The sequence below is a fragment of the Brassica rapa genome, chromosome A09 (genome assembly GCF_000309985.2).
Source record: "Brassica rapa cultivar Chiifu-401-42 chromosome A09, CAAS_Brap_v3.01, whole genome shotgun sequence".
NCBI lineage: Eukaryota > Viridiplantae > Streptophyta > Magnoliopsida > Brassicales > Brassicaceae > Brassica > Brassica rapa.
In genome coordinates this window covers 18,544,982-18,568,905 of record NC_024803.2, presented here as the reverse complement: position 1 = coordinate 18,568,905, position 23,924 = coordinate 18,544,982, and the positions used below count along the sequence as shown (strand labels likewise).

Below are 23,924 nucleotides of genomic sequence, written 5' to 3'. Positions count from 1 at the left end.
ACTCGCATTATGTTGAACATCATCATTACAAACTCCCTCAACCATGATTGCTGTATGTACGAACTGGATGATATGTTCCCTTCTGTTTTCAAAAACAAGTTTGTTTTGCATATTCCAAATCCTCCATCTTATAAAGAAAGGAAGTCTGCTTTGAGAATGGAACTTGGACTTATATAACAAATATTGAAAAAAGTGAAGCATAGCATCATAATTCTGTCGGAGTTCCGGAATTTCGCCACAACAGAAATACAAATTTCTCCAGCAACTCTACAGAATATTAACATGTGATGTATTGTTTCTCTTTCTTCTCCGCAGAGTTGACAGAGATTATAATTCTTAATTCCTCTCCTACTTATCAGCAACTGGTAATCCATTATGGAGAACTTTCACCAAAATATCTTTTAACTTTGGTGGTAATTTTAGTTTCCATAGTTTAGTGATAAGTGTGTGCTGTGTTGAAGGAGAGGGAAGATCGAACCTGATTGCTGAGACTCTCTCTGTCCATTTCCTTTTGCATATAGTATCCAGTCTGAACCGTATATTCTCCTGATTTACTTGGAGTCCACAACAGTATACCTTGCGCTCATGAACAGCTAGGACGAATCTGCAAGACTCTTGAAATATCTTGTTGTTGGATTAGGGATTGAATCTTTTGAAAATCCCAAAATTGTGTATTTGGTAGAAATAAATCTTTTATTAACAAATCTGGAAACAAAACAGCTCCCAGTTCTGTAGGTATTTCGTTTTCTCCTCCATGGAACCATTGGTCCTTCCAAACCTGGATTTTCTCTCTATTGCCAACAACCCACTTAATATCTTTTCATATCAGAGGCATGGCTTGAATTATACTCCTCAAGATTGATAGCTTATAGCTTCTAAGATATTGGTACTCCTGTAATATTTAGCCTTAAAGACCCTTGAGAGCAGGAGGAAGGTTTAATTAGCAATCTCCATGCTTGTTTCGGCCTAGCATAACCAGGGGAGGATCCACGTAGGAAGCGGGTGTGGCAGGTGCCCCATACTAACTTCTATATATTTCTTATGCAACTATATAAATAAAGAAATGTGTAGCTGATTTAGTCATAAAGACTAAATTGCGCGTGCGCCTAGCCCAGGTTCGTACAACATATATTGCATTTCTCTTCTTTAATTTTCTACACATTTTAAATTACTATTCCATAAAATATGTTCTTTTGATTTTACTACCCAAAACTATTCTTTTTATAACCATTTTGTTTTCTTTCTTAATATGGGAGTTTTAATTGTACCACAAACTTGATGTCACATATCAAATTTACTTTTAGAAAATGACTTTTTAAATTATTTATTCCAACTTCACTCCTTGAATACTAAACCTTAGACAATAATTCATAAACACAAATATTAAGATATTTAGATTGAAAGTATTTTAGAATAATCCATTATGGAGAACTTTCCACCAAAATATCTTTTAACTTTGGTGGTAATTTTAGTTTCCATAGTTTAGTGATAAGTTTGTGCTGTGTGTCGAAGGAGAGGGAAGAACCTGATTGCTGAGACTCTCTCTGTCCATTTCCTTTTGCATATAGTTTCCAGTCTGAACCGTATATTCTCCTGATTTACTTGGAGTCTACAACATGCGCTCCTGAGCAGCTAGGACGAATCTGCAAGACTTATAATATCTTTTTATTGGATTAGGGATTGAATATTTTGAAAATCCCAAAATTGTGTATTTGGTAGAAATAAATGTTTTGTTAACAAATTTGAAAACAAAGCAGCTTCCAGCTCTGCAGGTATTTCATTTTCTCCTCCATGGAGCCATTGGTCCTTGTAAATCTGAATTTTCTCTCTATTGCCAACAACCCACTTAATATCTTTTCATATCAGAGGCATGGCTTGAATTATACTCCTCAAGATTGATAGCTTATAGCTTCTAAGATATTGGTACTCCTGTAATATTTAGCCTTAAAGACCCTTGAGAGCAGGAGGAAGGTTTAATTAGCAATCTCCATGCTTGTTTCGGCCTAGCGTAACCAGGGGAGGATCCACGTAGGAAGCGGGTGTGGCAGGTGCCCCATGCTAACTTCTATATATTTCTTATGCAACTATATAAATAAAGAAATGTGTAGCTGATTTAGTCATAAAGACTAAATTGCGCGTGCGCCTAGCCCAGGTTCGTACAACATATATTGCATTTCTCTTCTTTAATTTTCTACACATTTTAAATTACTATTCCATAAAATATGTTCTTTTGATTTTACTACCCAAAACTATTCTTTTTATAACCATTTTGTTTTCTTTCTTAATATGGGAGTTTTAATTGTACCACAAACTTGATGTCACATATCAAATTTACTTTTAGAAAATGACTTTTTAAATTATTTATTCCAACTTCACTCCTTGAATACTAAACCTTAAATAAACGCAAATATTAAGATATTTAGATTGAAAGTATTTTAGAATAATAGTAGTCACTGTATAGTATGTCAGTCACTTTTTATTTTTTTTAATATAAACGTATAAGTTATTAAAATTTACTGTAACAATCATTTTTATTAAGTTTTTTTTTTCAATTACTTAAGAAAAATAAAAAAAACTAAAAGGAATAAAGTTTTATAATGAAATTACTTTGTGTATATATAATTTTAAAATAAAACTGAAAATGAATATTAAAAATTCTGAAATTAATAATAAAAAATGATAAATTAATTGATTTTATATTTTATTCATTTTGAGAGAAACTAATGACTAATGTTTATAAAAACAATAGTTTAGTTTTATTTTTTTAATTATATTTAATATTAGTTAAATTTAATTTATTAAATTATATTTAATATAACATAAATTTATATATTATGCCCCACTTTAAGTTATTTTCTGGATCGTCCCTGAGCGTAACTACTTACTATTTTATTTTATTTATTGGCAGCAGTATTGCAATTTAAACATAGAAAAGAAAAAGATAATTAGGCAGGCGTCCTGTCCTATAGAGGAGACCTCATACTATAATATCCCTCGCTATTAAATAGATGGGCCGGGCCATAGAGTTTTCTCATCTACATTTGGTGGCAGCTAAGCAGGCTTTATTACAGGAACACGTGGCGGACGAATATTCAATGATCCCTTTGACTTATTCAAAAAATTTCAAACTTGGAAAAAAAAGAGTCGTTGTCCTCTGACGAGTCTCTCAACTTATTAATTTAATTATAATTTTCTTCGTTAAAATCTCCAGACACGCTTTGATCTCTTCTTCATCTCGAAAAAAATTAGAATCTGGTTTTTTTTTTATCTTTGTGTCAATCTTGATTCGAAAATGGCCTCTGAAACTGAGTCAGCGACAGAAAACAACATAAAAGGAGTACTGGTTCATGGAGGAAGATATTTTCAGTACAATGTCTATGGCAACATGTTTGAAGTCTCCAACAAGTATGTTCCTCCTATCCGACCAATCGGTAGAGGAGCTTACGGCTTTGTCTGGTACCAATTTTAAACCTTTTTTATAATTGTAATCTCTTTATGTTTTTTTTTCTGGATTGTTTCTTGATTTGGGTATTAATCTTTCTTGCAATCTTGAAAGCCTAATTGGATACAGAGCTCAGTATTGGTATTTTGTTTACCTGATTATATAATGCAATCAGTTTAAATCAGGGTTGCTTGGAAAGTTCAGTTTTTTTTTTATTAAATTGGGTTCAAGAAAGGTTCCGTCTTTAAATAATCTTGTGAAAGAAAATGATTGATGAGATTACATTGTATTGTTCTAGTGCTGCAGTAGATTCGGAGACACACGAAGAGATTGCAATCAAGAAGATAGGTAAAGCCTTTGACAACAAAGTAGATGCTAAGCGAACGCTGAGAGAGATTAAGCTACTTCGTCATTTAGAACATGAGAACGTGAGGCTACTTCTACTCTACTATTACACGATTAAGAGTTGTAGCTAAAGTAAACTGGTCTTCGTTATTACAGGTTGTCATCATAAAAGACATCATCAGACCTCCAAAGAAGGAGACATTCACAGATGTTTATATAGTTTATGAGTTAATGGATACCGATCTCCATCAGATTATTCGTTCAGACCAGCCCTTGACTGATGATCATTGCCAGGTTTTAACATCTCACAACTTTTCTCTCTTATTCATTTCTTACTATATGACTTGACTCTTCTTCTGTTCTCTGCAGTACTTCTTGTATCAGATTCTGCGCGGACTCAAATACATACATTCAGCAAATGTATTGCATCGCGACCTTAAGCCGAGTAACTTGCTTCTTAACGCAAACTGCGACCTTAAGATTGCAGACTTCGGTTTGGCAAGGACGACATCTGAGACAGATCTCATGACCGAGTATGTTGTAACAAGATGGTACCGAGCACCAGAGCTGCTTCTTAATAGTTCTGAGTACACATCTGCCATTGATGTCTGGTCTGTTGGTTGCATATTTGCTGAGATCATGACAAGGGAACCTCTATTCCCTGGGAAAGACTATGTCCACCAGCTTAAGCTTATAACCGAGGTTTGTTCTCAGACAGAAAGATTCAGGACCAATGCATTAAGCTTATGTCTTTAATATGTGTGCTATGTTATATAGTTGATAGGATCACCTGATGGAACGAGCCTAGAGTTTCTCAGAAGCGAGAATGCGAGAAAGTATGTCAAAGAACTACCGAAGTTCCCGAGGCAGAGCTTTGCAGCTAGGTTTCCTAGTATGAGTTCTATAGCTATCGACCTGCTGGAGAAAATGCTAGTGTTTGATCCTGAAAAACGCATCACTGGTATGGTTATCTAGTATGTGCATATACTGAGATTGTGGTATAAGACTGATATTGGAACATGGCTCTTTTTGTCTTGCAGTTGAGGAAGCATTGTGTCATCCTTTCTTGTCAGCACTTCACGACCTTAACGACGAGCCTGTTTGTTCCAACCATTTCAGTTTCGATTTTGAGAACCCGTCTTCCACTGAAGAAGAGATTAAGGAGCTCGTGTGGCTAGAATCAGTGAAGTTCAATCCTCATCCGACCAATTAAGAAAGTTGCATCTTATAGCATTTGAACTTCTGCTTTATCTTTGTTGTTTAAGCCTTTTCACTGGTCAACAAAAAACTATATATCTTGTAACACAAGAAAATTATGTGTAACGATCTTCCTTGTAACCCAAGATTTGTTTTTTTTTTTTGCTGTTCCACATTCATTCAACAGTCAACTCCGGTCTGATAAAGCGGGAAAAATAGCGACTGGTTTGTGTCAAGTGCTCATACTGTTTTGTGAGTGATCATTTCAACATTTTCTTGGGTTTTTTTTGTCCTGTGATTTTAGATAAAAGTAAGTAAACAGACGTTAAATCAAAGTTTATTTGGAACCCCAGTGGGTCCTCCTTTGATATTTCTAAGTAGGACCTACTACTGGCGTAGAAAAAGAATGCTATTGGCATAAGGGAATTACGGACAGAGGCTTTAAATTTAAAGCATTGATATGTACCAAGAGAAACGAGGTGATGTGGATAACGATGAAGAAGAATATTAAAGGGTCATGATTTTGAGGATGACTTTTTTGTAGGGTCAATGAACATTTGGAGATTTTAATTGCGCATGCGATAATTGAAGGGTAAAAGTGTCTGTTACAAACAATAGGTTCTCAACCCCCTTCTCTCGTGTCTTCAATGTCGCCGTCGGAGCAGTCCGTCTGGTGTTAGTCGTTTGTTGTTGTCTCTTTTTTTTTACTCAACCCTTCTCTTCCTTTTGTGTGCCTCTCGGTGGTTTCTGATGGCCTGTTGTGCTATTATTTACTGCTGTTAAGGCTTTTTGTTGATAGATTTGTGATTTCTTCTCAGATTTATTTCCAAGCCCTCTGTAGATCTGGATGTTTTGGTGTTGCAGGTTTGTTTAGTTTTCAGATCTGCTTGTCTAGGCTCAGATCCGGCCGGAGAGAATGTCCACGACGGTAGTGAGTTGTGTGGTTATGTCTTCTCTGCTCATGCTTCGATGTCTCAGCAAGAAGAACTCTTAAGCTCCGTTTCTGTCGTCCTCCGTCATCTGTGTGTACCTTCGGCCGAGGGTTTCAATCTAGTTTCGAGTTTGTCTTAGTTGGTGCTTGATTCAGCAACGGTGTAGCATTTCGCGGTGATGTGTGGTGAGCAAGTGCGGGTTATGGTCCTTAAGAAGTAGGTGGTTTCAGACCACCTATTCGTCTCTTAGGTTTGTGGAGCCCGTCTTCCGCCTTGTCATTTAGTGTTTATCCTGGTCTTCCTTTGGTCTCTGTTTTCCTCGTGGCTTCGTCTGGTTGAGGCAATATAAAGAGGTTGAGGCGTGGAGGCTTACGGTTTAAGGTGTGGTTGAGTATGGTGCTCTTGCAGATGTTGTTACATCCTGGTTTTATTTGTTGAGTTCATGGCAGTGGTTTGGTGGTTTTCATCGTGAACAGGTGGTTCAGATGAGGTTTATGCTCTTCATGAAGAAGTCATCCGCGTTGCTTGCTCTCTTGCGTCGTTCGTTGCAAAAACCCCGGCTAGTCTTAGCGCATTTAAGTCATTGTTCTTTTATCTTTAAATGGTTGTTTCTGGGTTTCTTTAAAGGAGAGTAGGTGTTTAGTTTCGGATGTTGGTTAGTAGCCCTTGTGTTTGGGTTATAGATTCCCGATTTCGGGATTAGTTTCCGGGGATATCTTTGTATTCCGCCGGCTTTAGTATCTCAACCTTGTATCGTTCTCGTGTTATCAATGAAATTTAGATGGAAAAAAAAGTGTTTGTTACAAATACATGGGGAACTGAAAGCTCTTCTCCCCATTTTTGGAACCGATTTCTCTTATTCACACTGAAAAAAGCAGACAAAACAAAAAACAAATAAGAAAAAAACAAAGGAAGTAGGACTTGTTTACACAAGTCATATAAAAGCCAGCTGGAACCTTTAAACGCAAACAGAGGCTTCCAAATGAAACCCAAAAGCACGCACAAGCATTCCTTCTTACATGTGACACACAACACATATTTTATTTGTAACAAGTTTAACACAAACGCACACATATTTCAGACTTTTAAGTTAAGACTGCTAGATCCTTCCATAGGGAGTTACATTTTATTGGTTGTTTTATTTCGGTTTGGTTACCCAAACCACCTCAAAAGCTTGAGTGATAGAATGACTTTTCGACGTCAAAAAAAAAAACGCACGCATATATCATGTTATATACAGATAACTGGAAATGAAGCTGATGATCGTGAAGATCCTCCTAGAATGGGTGGAAATAACTTATCTTTAGCTGGATGAATTATCGGCCAAGATATTCTTAGTTTTGTTGGTCATTTCTCCAACCAATCCTGCCTCCGATCTGAAAAAAAAACACTATTTATTTTGGAATTTTATCTTTAAAATATAATTTTATAATATAGTTAAAATTTACTTCAATGCATTTTTTCTCAAATTAAATTTAGAATAAATATAACATATATATTTCTCCTAAATATAAAAAACACCTGTTTATATTTTTAAAAGAAGAGATCGAGATATATTGGAGTAACTTTACCTTTAAATACTATAAAGAAATATAAAAATGGGTTAGAGATACTCTTAGATTCAAAAAGCTTGATTTTACTAGCAAACAACATCTAGATGTTGGTTGTTGTTATACTATTTAAAATTATATATATTCGACCTAAATAATTGAACCTGTTTTTTTATACATCAAGCCCGACCCGGTATAGATTTCAAAGCTCCCCTCCACATGAAAAACCTCTACTCTGCATCCTCTAACGCCTTCTTCCCGTCCTTTTTAGCCTTTTCTCGCTCGTTGTCTTCCAACCGCAGTAAAATGTCTTTGAAAGGATTATGTCCTATAAGATTAACATGTGAGGTCTCAACCGCGAAGAATATGGGAAGAGGATCAAGTTTCTTTAGTTTCATTTGCTTCTCGATTTCCACTAGCTCGTCCAAGCACCAATTAGACTCTGGAAAGTTCTCCGAGAAGATCCCCACACCACTTTCGAGTCTCTTATCAGCTTTAGTAGACTCTCATCTATCTGTTTTCCTCGAGGTGTGTCCTCGTTTGTCAGCACGTTGACGCCTTTTTTCTATCAATTTGTTTTTTAGGAAGCTGAAGAAATTGTTACAAACGTCTTGTCTTTGCACGGAAACTGATGAAAACTTGATGGTGCAGACTAGTCCTCTCTATCCAGAGGCGGACCCACGTGTAGGGTAGGGGTGTCAGCTGACACCCCATAAATAATTTATATTTCATTTGTAGGCTAGAAGTAATTGTCAAAAGCAGCTGAATTGGTTAAAAGCCTTTTCTCTGACACCCCATAACTTGAGTTCGATGCACTCTTTGTACCCTAATTCATTATTTTTTTTGAATCAGGCTGAAAGCCCAAATTTCATTCTAACTTTTCTGTTGGATTTTAATTCAGTTTTTTTTTTCATTTTCTGGGCTTAACTTAAGAATTTAATCTAATTATTTGTTCCTTTTAATATATCTGGGTTTTTAAAACCAAATTCAACCCATGTTTTAATTAAAAGTCTGATAATCTTCATTTATTGAAAAGTTTGACATATTACAGTTTTCATAAAAAAATATATGCTTAATATATCATACTAAAAATTATAAATATTTTAATAATATTTAATTCCAAATAAATTAATTAATTTATGACATCGGTAAAAAGAATTTATGGATCCACAACTGTCTCCATCTCTCTCTCTCTCTCTCTCTCGCTCACTCTCGCTCTCGCTTTCTCTCTCTTTCTCTCACTCGCTCTCTCTCTCTCTCTCTCTCTCTCTCTCTCTCTCTCTCTCTCTCTCTCTCTCTCTCTCTCTCTCACAATGCACTTTCAAGGCACTTTCTCATGGGACCTAGAGAGAGAGAGAGGGAGAGAGAGAGAGAGAGAGGAGAGAGAGAGAGAGAGAGAGAGAGAGAGAGAGAGAGAGAGAGAGAGAGAGAGAGAGAGAGAGAGAGAGATTTTGCTTATTTTACAATTACATCTCTTAAAACATGTTTTATCTTAAGAAAATTTAGCTTTTTATTTTCATCACATAATATGCATATGTATAATATATCTCACAAAATATCAAAATACATGAAATAAAATAAATATTGAGTCACAAAAAAATAATTATTAGGTAAATACATTTTACTAATATTGTTTAAACAATTTAAACTTTTAGCAAATATTTTATATGTGCACGCATTCGCGCATTTTTTAGTCATAGTATATTTTGTTAGCAAATAATTAACGAGATTGATATTCACAAAACTGTAATAACAGATGCTCACATGTTCACTATTTAGTCATGAAGATCATTATTACTATATGGTTCTAGTTTTGTAGACATCTAATGTTTGATTGGGTTTATCTATTGTTTAGGGAGGAGTTTGAGGTGGTTTTGGTAATCAATGTGAATGTTTTGATTGATAAGATGTAACTATTTCTCAAAATTTTAGTAATGGTTTTTAATATCAGTGTTTACAGGTTTCGTTTCAACTCAATGTTGCGTCTGCCTTTGCTAAGGGAAAAAAAAAACACAAATACATAAATGGGTTTTAATTACATATTTAAATATTTTTGACTAAAATAGTATTCTTTCCAACCAGATGTACTTTTTCATTTCGGTTTGATGAAGGTTTAAAAAAAAACGTTTTACAAATATTTTCTGTTTTATAATTTTTTTTTTAAAACAGGTTATTTTATTTAAGTACCATTTATCTAACTTTAAATAATAGTAAAACTTTCTATTTATAATAATAATATTTTGGTGAAGACATAAAAACTATATTCACAAAATATTTGTGCAGTTACATTAAATTTCTTCATCTTCATCTTCAAATTGACATAGTCAATTATGATTTTGTAATTTTCAAAATTAGTATAAAAATCTGAAAATGGTTGATCACGTTAATTTCGTTGACCTTGCTCTATTTTTCTATTTTTCACAAGTTAAATAAAACAAACTATTTTTATCTTATTTGTTGTGTATATATATTATGAATGTTAGGAACTATTTTCTTAACAAGAAACAAATCATTGTTTATGCTATCTCTTATCTGATATTGAACTATGAAATTCATTGCTTCTTGTGTTGTTTTGTTGCTCATTTTGAGCTATCCTATAGGTATATATTAATATTTGTTTTATGACTGATAATTTGTGGAAGATAGAGATATCGACCTAATTTTCAAATTGTTGCATTATCAAAAGAAAAACTAAATTTTGTTATTTATTAGATAATATTTTTTTTTGTTCATTGTAAACAGTAGAAGTAAAAGCTGCTTCCAACAGGTGTCATGTTAGAAACCTGCTTCCTGGAAAATGCGGAAATGATGGAATAGAGAGTTGCCTTAGAGATTTCAAAAAAAAGAACAAGAAGAGCCATATTTTTGATCAGTGTAGTAAATGTAACAACCATAAGTCCCCCAGTGGTTTAGTACGACGAGACTGCAATTGCAGTTTCCCTTCCTCTTCCCCGTGCGTCTAAATTCATGCAGGGATCGATTATGGCATACGATTTAAAGGCATATTTTAATTTTACTTTCTTATTAATATATACATATCGATAAATAAAACTAATAGAGATTTTTAGTCAAATCTATATTTGTTGAAAATTTTAGTTATAATACTTTGAAGGCATTATGTTTGAATATGAATTTTTTTTAAAAATAATATGCATTCAAACATGAGGCGATGGTTTGTTTATGGAACTAAATTTTTTACAAGAATCAATACCGGGAGTAAGAATTTTAAAACTAAAACTGATCCCTTATATATTAATAGAGAAACATTTATTAAGTTATAACTTGAAGTTTGTACTAATTAAAAAAGTACCCCGTTCAGTTGTCACGTAATTTGAATGCTAAGTTTGCTTACGTGGCAATTTGAGAATCAATTGAGAATTCTGTTAGTCTAAAATTAAATTGCTAGGGAATGTTTTATTATATAGTATGTCCATTAAGAACTATTCATTTATCAAATTGAAATTATTATATATTCTTTCCTCAAATAAAACCTACGGAATTACCTAACGTAATTAAGATATATGTGGTAATTAATAATTTTAAATAATAAAGATTTGCTAACAATCTGTATACTTTCTATCACTTTTTTTTTTAATTATTTATTATTAAAATAAATTACACAATTACATTAATCATATAATAAAATTTAGATTTTTTTTGTATATGTTGTATTTTGAATTTTTCAAAACGAGGATAAATTGTTAAAACTGTTAAAAGTCTCACATAAACTTTTGTGATCAAGGTTTAAATTGTTTTTCTATAATAAGATACAATGATTATAAAATCATATGAATAAATAATTTTATTTTAATAGGTGTTTATGTTAATATATATATATATATATTTCATATCGTTTAAACTAAACTATACATCATATGAAAATACATATTTATATTTTGATATATGCGTTGAACATATAATGAAAAGTTAATATTTTAATTTTGAAATCTTCATTGTTTTTTAAATGATTATAAATTATTGAAACCACTAAACATTCCACATTAAAAAAAATCGTTGGTGTAAACTTTTTTCATACAAATATGAAAATAATCATAAAGTTATATGAGTAGAAATCTCATTTAATAAATATCTATATTAAAAGTATACTATATATCTATGTTAATATCATTTAAATTTAATTATATATCATATACGGTAACTAACATTGATTTTTTGATTTTTTTATTCTAAAATGATTGCGAATAAACAAGAGCGATCGTTTGATTTATATGCGCACGCCAATTTATTACATAATAGTAACTGATTTCTTAGTTATTTAATATATAGTTATTAATTTATTATTTCATAATATGCAGAAAACATAAAATAAGTAATAGATATAAAATATTTTTTCTGCACAAGGCACAGATCTTAACTTAAGTATGTATCTCTTTAATAATTTCAAATCTTAATCATTTTCAAAATCTCATGCCAAAATAAAATAATGAAATGAGAATGAACTCAAAAACCAATATTTATATCGAGCAATAACCAAAATAAAAAACGACACAAAAATGAGAAAAATAATGAAGACATAGGATTGACACGTGAACGTAAACTTTCATAACAATAATTAACTTTTAAATTGCTAAATCATGATATAAAACCGAGCTGACATAGTTTCATTGTAACCAAATAGTAGGCCTGAGATTCTTCGGCATAAACGTTAGGTTCTTATGCGATAAGTGATTTTTTTACCTAAAATATTTTTAAAAATGAGATCAGCTCAACAGTAAACAAATTATGTAATTAACAAAAAGTTTTTAAAAAATGGTTTAAGAGCAAAAAATATTAATTAGAATATAAATTTTATTTTTTCATACGATATTTCTTAAATAATTTTCATAAAAAGTCACCATGCGCAATGGGCAGGTCTTATCCTAGTATATAACTATTTTTAGTCTAATATGTCAAAATCGATTAAATGGGCTTGATTTGTCATCAATTGATACATTAATGATTGAAAGATTTTATTACATGATTTAATGAATGATTTTACAAGAAAAATATATTTTAATGCTTTAAATGTAATGTTTTATAAAATTTGATAAAATCTATTGTTATGAAAATTTTATTTTTAATTAACTATTTGGTAATTTTGGATAAAATATTAAGCGCATAGTTTTAAATGTAGCTTAAGAAAATATAAAATGTTAGAAAAGCACATAACTCAAGTCAAGTAAAATGATTTCAATTTTTTGGTGTTAATGATCTAAGTTTTCTATATTATAATTATATGTATATGTGACATAAGCTGGTTCCTAGAAAAAAGAAAAGAAATAAACGCAAAGTATGATAAGAAAATAACTAGACTCCAATAATAATGTGTAGAGCATCTTTTAAAACACGATAAGAATAGTTTTTTTTAGTTGATTACACTAAGGGACACTTTTTAATTTTCTATTACATTTAGAGACACTTCTTACATGTGACATATTTTGGTGTGCGCCAGCGACAGACTGTGGACAATTTTATCCTAGATTAGAACAATAAAACAATGAAGAATACGTTGTTGGACAGTTTCATAGGTGCTTAAGTCCTCCTAGAGGTCTTATACACGCAGTATTGAATAGGTTATGGGGTAGGGAATGTAGGATCACTTGCAAGAAGTTAGGAGATTCATCGTTTTTTTTATATCCCTCATGAAAATACTCGTAAATGGGTTATTCAATGGGGCGTGTGACATGTTGATGATTGTCTACTCTTTGTGGCACCTTGGACTTCTGACAACTCTTTAAAGTACCAGAGATCTCTACCTTACGAGTATGGGTAAATCTTAAAAATATTTCAGACTCTTGTTTCTCTAGGCTAAGCATCAGGCACATAGCATCAGGTTTAAGAGAGCCGATGCTTACACACAAACTTTTTTTAGATCCAACAAATATGGGGGAAGCAAGAATATTAGTTGAAGTGGAGCTGGATAAACTGTTCCCAAAGTTTGATATCCATTTTTTACTTCAAATTGACACGGATAACGATAAAATCCATCCCTAGTTGTATCTTCTCGAAAAGAAAAGTTAATATATAGAGTTTGAATGTGAGGCAGAACTATTGCAGGAAAAATGCAGGATAAGTTGGAATGTAGAGGGGAATGCAAATAGGCTTTGAATGTAGTGCAGATCCAAATAATACAGATAAAAAATAAAAAACTAACCAAACATGATAAATACAGATTAGTAGTTTGCAGATTAAATGCATATCAATTGTCCAGCCGTTTTTTCTTCTTATTTACAGATCAAATAATTTATGACTAACATTGATTTGGATGCAGTTTACTTATTATTTTAATATATATTTTTGTTTTGCATATTGTAAGGTGAATGGCAAAAAAAATGCAGTACAATCTGCATCATAAAAAACTGCATTTTGGTATGCATTTGTCATGTGTCTCATTCAAACGCATAGTATCCATTCAACCATGAAAATGCAGAACCAAAGATAAATAATAAAAAAATATAAACTGTATGCATGACCTTTTTCTGTGTAATTTGGTTTGTCCCGCAGGTAAGAGGGGGGCCAAATGCATGGGCTTCTTTTTTCTTTCTAATAATACAGTTTCGTCTATAAATTAAAAACTTTTTTCATTTTTTATTTACATTCACAAGTTAAAAATCTGCCTAAGAAGTAAGTTTTTGTAGTTTTCCCGTTTTTATATATATTAATTATCCCAAATATGTTTTTTTCTATAATGTTGAAATGACATTTTTATCTTGTGATTAATTGTTTCTATATATTTTTCAGGTTTCTCATATATCAACGTGCATTAAAAATATGAAATCAGGGTAATTTTTTCTCTTTGATGAATTATGAAAATTTTATTATCTTTAAAACACTAAAATTTATATTCAATAATACTAGTAGAAAAATTACCAATTCTCTACAAATATAGTATTACACATACATGCTTTTATGTTCTAATTAATTAATTTTCATTTTATGTAAATTATTTTACTAAATCCATGCCTGTAATTAACAATCATCTAATATTTACATATATTAGTACATTAAAATATTTTTTATAACCAATTAATATTTTTTAAACAGTGAAATAATAATATATATTTTCATTCTTTTATATATTAAAATATCTGCAGTTTTTTTTTATCTTGTGTATAGTTAGTTCTATATTTTAAAGTTGTTTTACATATCTATATTCATTAAAAACAATTAAAAAATTAATGTAGTTTTTTAACTAATGTTATTGTAACATTCTGAGTTGTGATATATGAAAACACTTAAGAGAATTGATTTAGCTATCTACATCACCAAAGGTGACTTGCTTTTTCCATCAGAGTTCTGTTTAGAACTCCAGAGTTAAGCGTGCTTGAGGTGGAGTAATGGAAGGACGGGTGACTTATCGAGAAGTGATTCGCGATGCCGTATGAATGAGGCCAAAGCACGGAGAAAAGTCATGTGGTGATTGCAAGGTCAGTAAACATGACTTTCGGACCTTGGAAAAATTAACACACTCGTTGGAACGGGATGGAGCCTATAGGCCGAGAGTGCGGGTGTGGGTGGTCCATTAGTCGTGGGCGGTCGGAGCGTTACAAGTGGTATCAGACCTGGTTAGCCATCTCGGTTTTGATTCGAGAAGCATCTTTAGACCTGGCGTAGGGCACAACGAGGACGTTGCATTATTTGAGAGATAGTAAATTGTAACATCCCGAGTTGCGATAAATGGAAAGACTTAAGAGAATTGATTTGGCTACTTATGTTACCAAAATTGACTTACCTTATATGTCACACATCCATTTAGAATTCTATAGTTAAGTGTGTTTGAATTGGAGTAGTAGAAGGATGAGTAACATATTGGGTTGATTTAAAGCACAGAAAAAATCATGTGATGACTGCCGGGTCGGTTAGTAAACATAATTTTTAACCTTTGGAAAAATTAACACACTAATTGACTGTTAGAATAGAATGGGGTTCATGAACGAGGAACAGACGTGGATGGTCCGTAGACAGGCAGCGCGTTCTTTCATTTTCGTCTTTCACGGATTCAAAAATCTGCAGTATTAAAAAAAAGAAGTAATTGCGTGACAAGAGCAACACGTGACACGTAGATCTGGCCAATGTGATCCATGACGGAAGCTTAACATTTGACCGCTTCGCACATAGTAAATCATTGAATTTTCCCATTTTTACACAAACATTTAACATTTAACATTTAACATTTAACATTGAACATTACTTCTTCTTCTTCACCTACAGAAAGTTTTTAACAGAAACACCAAAGAAAAAAGTTAGAATCAGAAAAAAAAAAATTTATTCATAATAACAATAACAACAACAACAAATCCCATTTTTACCTTTATCATCTATTTTTATTTCCATCTTTTGGTTTCTTGAGTTTCTACTTGTATTCTCTCAACCTCAGCACTCTCTCTCTCTCTCTCTACCCTGAGAGACACCAAAAAAAAACTCGCAAACTTTTTTCTTGAGCTTTTCCTCGTATGGTATCTAAATCTTATTTCCATTAAAACAATTTATTACAGGGAGAAAACCAAAACCCACTTTTCGACCTTCTGTCTTTCTTTTTCAAGAAAAAGATTGAATGAAAGGAAACCAAAAAGACTCGTCGGGTGTATCCATGATCCGACCGGGTGGAAAACTAATGATCTGGCTCATCCTCTTCATCTCCGTCACTTACATCATCTACACTCTCAAAATCGTCTCCACTTCACGCCCTTGCCAATATCTTACCTTCTCCGAGACCATTCTCCAACAAAGGCCACAGAAAAAGGCGACTACGACTGCGTCTGCGGCTGAGGCGGTTGCAGGGGAGCACGAAGCGACGGATCTAAACCACGTGGTGTTCGGTATCGCCGCGTCGTCGAAGCTGTGGAAAAAGAGGAAAGAGTATATCAAGATTTGGTACAAACCCAAGAAGATGAGAGGCTACGTGTGGTTAGACAAGGAGGTAACCGACGCCGGAGATCAAGAAAACCTCCCGCCGATTAGAATCTCCGGCGACACGTCGTCGTTTCCTTACGCCAACAAGAAAGGAAGCAGATCGGCGATACGACTCTCGAGGATCATCTCCGAGACGCTGAAGCACCTTGATTCTGATTCGAGGAAGAGCGTGAGGTGGTTCGTGATGGGCGATGACGACACTGTCTTCGTCACCGATAATCTGATTAGGGTTCTGAGGAAGTACGACCACGGGCAGATGTATTACATTGGGAGCTTGTCGGAATCTCATTTGCAGAACATTTTCTTTTCTTATGGAATGGCTTACGGTGGAGGAGGTTTCGCTATTAGCTATCCGTTGGCTGTGGCTTTGAGCAAGATTCAGGATCGGTGTATACAGAGGTATCCGGCTTTGTACGGTTCCGATGATCGTATACAAGCTTGTATGGCTGAGCTTGGAGTTCCATTGACCAAGGAGCAAGGTTTTCATCAAGTAAGAATCTTTCAAACTAGAACTCTGCAACTTTTTTTAAATGGTTGCTTATATTGGTTGATCAAAACTCACAAGTGGGTGCCTTACAGAGATGGAAAAAAAATTCCAACTGAAATAATCAATTGATTGATCTTGAGTTTAACTGAATTTTGATGTTTTGCTTGGTTAAAGTCGATAACTTTCAGTTTTCGTTTCTTAGTGTCATGGGTAGTTCCAAGAGTTTGATTTTGTATATTGGTAAACCTCATAGAGCCAATGGATCTGATAAACCTCTTTTTAAGGTTTGTTAAAGAGATCTAAAGCCTTAGAGCTTAAAAACAAGTTCCAAAAAATTGGAGTTTAACAAATCAAGGTACTTTCAGTTTTAGCAAACTTTGGTAGTTGTCGGAATTTATTTGCATTCAAGTTTATTTGGCTTTTTACCTATTTAGCTGACATTCATTAGTTTATTTATGGAGATTCGAGTGTGTGTCTGATTACTGGTAATAATTAGCTACTAAAACATTTTTAAAACAGCCGACCAGAAGTTACAATATTGGAAATGACAAGTTAAAACAACAAAGAATATTACAAGCGTGAATTGTTGTATTTTCTATAGTCTAAAATTGTTTCATTTTAAGCGTCATAAATTTTCAGTGCATTTATTTCTAGTTTTTCTAATTTTATTATTTTACTTTATTAAATAATATAATCAAATAAAATAATATATTAATTAAGTGTAAAAGATGACATTTAATACTATTTTTGTTTCATATTAAATACTATCATTTTAGATTTGTGCATACATATTAAAAAAATATTTAATTTTGTGTATTTTATATATAAAAATATCACTAACAATACATTTAACTATATTTTAACTAATAAAAAATAAATTTAAAAATAAAGTTAACAAATTCTGCATGACGATGCTAAAACGATACTTATTTTGCAACAAAAAAGTTTCTGAACACTTGATAAAAACACAAGGAGCAACAATTAAAATAAAACAGAAGATATACTTTTTGGTTGATTATCATTAGTTTGTTTTAAAGAGATTAATTTACAATAATTTGTATACGTGGCGCATGACTAGCGCCTGTCTTTGTCTATAGTTAGATTCCTACATGTCGGAATACGACCCGTTTGTCAGTTCATCATTAGAAAAAAGTCTTAGAGACTAGTAACTCTTTTCATCTACGCGCGATGAAGCGCGTATAAGCTACAAGTTCCTATTTACCTTTTGTAACATTGATGAAATATGTATTTTCTTGTTGCAGTACGACGTTCATGGGAACTTATTCGGCCTCCTCGCTGCCCACCCAGTAACACCATTCGTATCAATGCACCATCTCGACGTGGTGGAACCCATCTTCCCAAACATGACCCGCGTTCGCTCCATCAAGAAACTAACCACACCGATGAAGCTCGACTCGGCCGGAGTACTCCAGCAATCAATATGCTACGACAAGTACAAGAGCTGGACGGTTTCAGTGTCATGGGGATACGCGGTCCAGGTGTTTCGCGGATCGTTCTCTCCGCGAGAAATGGAAATGCCTTCTAGAACTTTCTTGAATTGGTACAAAAAAGCAGATTACACCGCCTATGCATTCAATACAAGGCCAGTGAGTCGCAATCCATGCCAAAAGCCGTTCGTTTTCTACATGTCGGGTGCGAAATTTGACAAGCAATTGAACACTACGGTTAGTGAATACACGAGGCATAGGGTTCCGCATCCGGCTTGTCGGTGGGAGATGACTAACCCGGGGGAGATCAACACTATAGTAGTCTACAAAAAACCGGACCCTCACCTATGGGACAGGGTAAGTAAATGGTGAATTATCTTCTTTAACATGCTAAACCTTATAATTTATTTGAAGTAATATGCTAACGCGTCGTGGTTAATGTATTTCTTTTTCCAGTCACCGAGAAGGAATTGTTGCAGGGTATTACAAACAAAGAGGAACAATACATTATGGATCAATGTTGGTGTATGTAGAGCAGGTGAAGTTACTGAAGTCAAGTAGATTCCAGTTTTTTAATAAGATGAAATTTGGAAGAGAAACAATCAGAGGCTTTTAGTTAGGCTTTCCACTCTTATAGTTTTGCTTTTATGAGAGAGACCAATTTCTTGTTTTTACATCTTTCTTTAGCCATGACAAAAGAATTGTTGCAAGTGATTTAGATATAGCAACAATTGATTTAGATATAGTAATATGATTTACCCAGCAGTTATATGAAGGATTATATATAATATGATTTAGATTCAACTTTGTATATGAAATATTTTATATAATATAATTATATCTTATACCACAAATTTTTGCTTCTTATTTTGTACATAAGACATATGCGACAATTTTTAAAAAATTATAATGTGTTGTTATACATAATAATGCATGAGTTTGGAGAATACAAGACATTTGTATATATCCTAATCTTATACTAAATTGCAAGTCACTCAACCAATCATATTCTGATACATAATAATGTAAAAAATTAAGAAAAAAACTCAAAAAATAATATTTAGAACAAAAAATAATCTGTAAACTACCCACGATCATACTTTAACCACGATCTTTAATTTTTCATTCTCTTATATCTACCAAATTTTTATCACATTCGATAAAGAAAATTAGAAAAACCTTTTTGATCGATCAAAAACATAATATAAAGGATGTATTTTTCTTCTTCTTTGCTTTCAAAATCCTAATTTATATTTGGGGTCATCTTGAATGTCCTGAATCCTAGAGCGAGTGCTGATAGAGGATTATTCCTAATAGTGCTATCTCCCTCCTTCATACATTTTTGTTGATTACGGCAGAGCAGGACATGCTTCTTGGGAACCGGTTTAGGGATATGAAAGCTCGAGAAAGAGTGGACATGGTGGATTTGAATGGCTGGAGATTCAACTCGAACAAAGAGGTTTTTTTAACGTGAAGAAAGAGAAGGAAAGATAAGGAGGATAGAAGTCAACCACAAATGAAGATGCAAACTGTAACACCCGCCCCTTTCCCATTTCCAACCGGAATTCCCGGGCACGAGGTTAAAGACACACATATCTACATTTCTGATATCTCTGTGTGTCCCGTTACTGGTCCCAAAACTTCAGGTGCATTTCCTTCGTTACCATCAACGTTTACACTTATAGTTCTGCGAAAAAAGAGAGGAAAAAGAGGGGTGAGTAAAGAATACTCAGTGAAGCGATTCCAGACCAGTCTCTCCTATGAGCCTTTATACTGCTCAATGCGAAACGAGAACCGGCTAGTCACTACACTCAGTTAGATATAACTTAATTAACTAGCTACATTCGTTTCATTTCATCAAATCAAGCAATGTAATGAAATCAGTCATCACCTAATTCACATAATTCGGTTTAAGACTCCAAACATCCTAGAACTCTAGGACCTACACAGCTCAAGCGATCCGTTACATCTCTTTTCTTGTTGTATTTCTGTGGAGTCGTCTGCCCTGGCATGCTCAACATCCGGTTCACCAGATGTGGTCCACCCTTGCACTGTATTACTACCCCTTCCCGCCAAGACTCGGTGTGACTCAATCTTACCGGCGCCTCTATTCTTAATCTGCCATTTTTACTGATGCTATGGCCCCGCATCTCCACCGTTTTTGAACGCGGCCGCCGCGTTTTCTTTCTATCCACCCTCCTCGGGTAATTTACTAATCATTCAATCATATTTCCTTTTTTTCCTTATTCTTTTCCTTTTTCTTTCATTTACTTAGACTCAATCTTTCTTCCCTTTATGACCCCACCCGTTCTCGGTGTCACACTTAATTCATTAAACAACCATTCACGGATGTCCTACCATTCATCTATCATTCCGATTAACAATATTCTATGACCATCGTGTAATTCTTTCTATACATCCTAGCTTTCACAAACACTCAGTCCGAAGAATCATATCAAAGAATCATATCAATATCACACATCAATCCAAGACAGTTCAATTAATGTCCTTAATCAATATGAGCGTTCTTTATGTAGTATGATCTATCAACCTAGCATCAATCAGGATCTAAACAATCCTAACTCCTCATTCAACAATATAAAAGAACATGAACAAGATCTTGGTAGAACACCTCATCTTATCCTAGATCTGGATCTGGATGTGAAAACAAGAGATAAGAGAGATGAGATCTGAGATTAACGACACCACACGGCCACCACCACCACTCGCGGCTGCTCACGCCCGAGGAGAGAGAGAGAGAGAGTCGGCCGGGAGAGAGAGAGAGATCGTGAGGAGAGAGACGCGGTGAGGAGAGAGAAAAGAAGGAGAGGCGGCGCGAGGAGAGAGAGAGAGAGAGTCGACAGCTAGGATTTCCGGTCTCCGATATTTCTCTGCAGAGTTTCGCTTCAAAGTTTCTGATGAGAGACTAAGAAGTAGAAGCTTTGTATTTATAGGAAAAGGCAAGGAACCCTAGGGTTTTCATCACAATGGGCTGCAAGATGGGCTTTCCCTTTTAAATCACAAAAACTTTTTGGGCTTGGATTTTAGGGTGTTACACAAACATTGTCGAATCAGAAGAAAGACTTTTGATAGAATGGCTTTTGTTAAAAGGTAAATACTCCTGGTGTGTATACTTAAATATATTACGGTTCTGAATGGTGACTGCGGTTTGAGCGGTGCGGGACAAGCGGTTCAACTGCGGCGTGGTTTTAACAGTTATAAAAATGTATAGATATATAGTATATGTAAAGATTTTTGTTACTGTTAACTGTAGAGCGGGGTGGGACGATGGTCACCATTCATACGTATATAACTTCAAAAGAACGGTTGAAAAAATCTGAAACATGGAAAAGCAATTATGCTTATATGTTATCAAAAGTGTCTAATCTACTTTCAATGGTTTAATTATGTCTGACATGAGCTTACAATTTGTGTCTATAGTAGCAAAAATTTAGTAGCAACACTCACCTATTCTCAAACTAATTTTTTTTAATAATTTTGACTACATAATTAATTCCCATTCCTATGCACTGATTATTTTTTCATGCGATGATGTTTCTATGTTACATGCTGATTTTTTCTGCTTTTATTGGGTTTGTAACATTATTTTAGTTTGTACATGGATACAACTAGAGAAAATATTGAAAGAACAAAACGAAATAAAATAGAAAAGCTTCATACTAATATTTATATTCAACAAACTATTTAAGATCAATGTAAAAATTTATCAACAAAAGCAAGCTAAGTTTATATGTTTGTGGTTACTTAATTATAAGTGTGTTAATACTATTTTTAGTGTATACGCATTTACTTATCTGATAAAATATAGTTATGCTGTACATGTCAATTTTTAAAAACTGAAATGTGTTTATTTGCAAGCAAAATTACTCAATACTAGTATAAAATAACTCTTATTCAAGAGTTTTCATGATGTTTGTACAACCATCATGATTGGAAGTTGTGGAAAATCATTTTTTCTAGAGCTTTTTTATACGAAACAATTATGATTTAGTTTTCAAAAATAAATCTGTGGCCAAAGAATCAGAAAAGAAATTATGTTGGATACTATTAGAAACAATCACAGGAAAAATAAAAATAAAACCACTACCAAAATATCTACAACTTAAATTCTAAAGCAAAATAAAGATAAAGTTACAACACCAACTAATCAAACTCATAGTTTCATAGCTAGTTTATAAAAAAAAATATTTAAATTCGAAAGAAAATGTATCTAAATTTGGTAACTATTAATTGTAGATTTTCTGAATTTCAGATTAATTTATATACTAACAAAAAAAAATACATAAAATTTGAACGATATAGCTGATATTTTTGTGACATAGTATGGTTGTATCGAGACTATTAGAAACTTGCTCGAGACGCTGGAGAACATTCCAAGAAAACAATCAGTTCAACTTACGAAGTCTCTTCTGATCAGAAAACGGTTGATGCTAAAGAATATGTATCGAAGAGCTGCAGCAGCGCTGTGGATAAGCCGACCCATTCCAGAATCAGGTCGTGTAGAATACATGGAGGTACATATCAAATAGTTGCACAAAACCTTTCGGTTAGGAACCAATTGTAATAACTTTATTGATGTTAGATCTTCTTTTTTTACAACTATTGATGTTAGATCTTAGAGAAGCATTATTGCCCAAGAAACCTTTCGCCGTATATCCCGCATGTAGAGCTGGGAATTTGGGTCATTACCCGCGGGTCCCGCCCGGTTTGACCAGCCGCGGGACGGGTGCAGATCGATCGATTTATAAATTTCAGCATGTGGATGCAGGTGCGGATTGAGTCGAGTTTTAGCGGGGCGGGTGTGGGTCAACCAAATTTGAGTCGTGGATACGCGGTGATGTGCCGCAGACCACAAATCATTACATGGAACCAGCTCAGCATGGAGTTCAGGACGTTCTGAACATTTCAACCGAGGTTCATGTTTTTCACCGTGCCATACTTGACTTGGGTCGAGCCAGACTTAGCTTGGGTGGTGAAAAACCCAAAGACGGACATGCATTCTCATCCGGCGGACCATCCGGACAGTCCCGCAAGCGTCCTTATCTTTACCCCGTGCATCCATCTGGTTCGGATGAATCTAGACATCTTGACTGGTCTTCTCCGTTTTCCGTGCCTTGACCAGATCTAGTCTTCTCTATTTTCCGTGCCTTGACCAGATCTAGTCTTCTCTATTTTCCGTGCCTTGACTAGATCTAGTCAAATTTATATTTCCTATGCATTGTTTTCCCACATTTTCTTTTATTGTCTTTGACTACAAAACACTATAAATATGTAGTCCCTTTGATGAATAAAATCAGTTCAGTTTTGGTTGTTTATTTCGTTTCTTCTCTGAGTGAGAGAGAGAGAGAGTTCTTAGCTAGTTCATCGGTTTGAACCGGCTTGTTGATTTGGTGGTCAGCCAATTCATCTTTGTGTGTTGTTTGGTGGTTAGCCAACACATTCATTCTTTCTTTGGTGGTTAGCCTTAGATCGTGGGTATATCAAGAGCCATTCCGCATCTCTTGACGATCCTTTCAATCCATTTCAGTTCCAGAAGTGCCAATTGCCTTCTCGGTTCATATCCAACACCCAGCTAAAGTGATCCTTCCC

General features: G+C 33.9%; 2 protein-coding genes and 1 long non-coding RNA gene across 3 annotated transcripts; 2 read left to right on the top strand and 1 right to left on the bottom strand.

Annotated features, from left to right (window-relative positions):
- Nucleotides 1-2,782: 2,782 nt before the first annotated feature.
- LOC103833881 (mitogen-activated protein kinase 5) lies at nt 2,783-6,709 on the top strand. The gene is made up of 6 exons (XM_009109931.3): nt 2,783-3,456; nt 3,741-3,870; nt 3,944-4,081; nt 4,157-4,489; nt 4,565-4,748; nt 4,828-6,709. The coding sequence occupies exons 1-6, from the start codon at nt 3,293-3,295 to the stop codon at nt 4,998-5,000; spliced, it is 1,122 nt and encodes a 373-aa protein (XP_009108179.1). The 5' UTR covers nt 2,783-3,292; the 3' UTR covers nt 5,001-6,709.
- A 4,919-nt stretch (nt 6,710-11,628) lies between these two features.
- LOC103833880 lies at nt 11,629-19,118 on the top strand. The gene is made up of 3 exons (XM_009109929.3): nt 11,629-16,869; nt 18,129-18,671; nt 18,771-19,118. The coding sequence occupies exons 1-3, from the start codon at nt 16,021-16,023 to the stop codon at nt 18,873-18,875; spliced, it is 1,497 nt and encodes a 498-aa protein (XP_009108177.1). The 5' UTR covers nt 11,629-16,020; the 3' UTR covers nt 18,876-19,118.
- Nucleotides 18,891-22,819, bottom strand: LOC117127933. Its single transcript, XR_004450923.1, has 2 exons — nt 20,947-22,819; nt 18,891-20,001 (listed from the first exon to the last, which is right to left on the bottom strand). It is a non-coding gene; the product is annotated as an uncharacterized LOC117127933 (long non-coding RNA).
- Nucleotides 22,820-23,924: the final 1,105 nt, after the last annotated feature.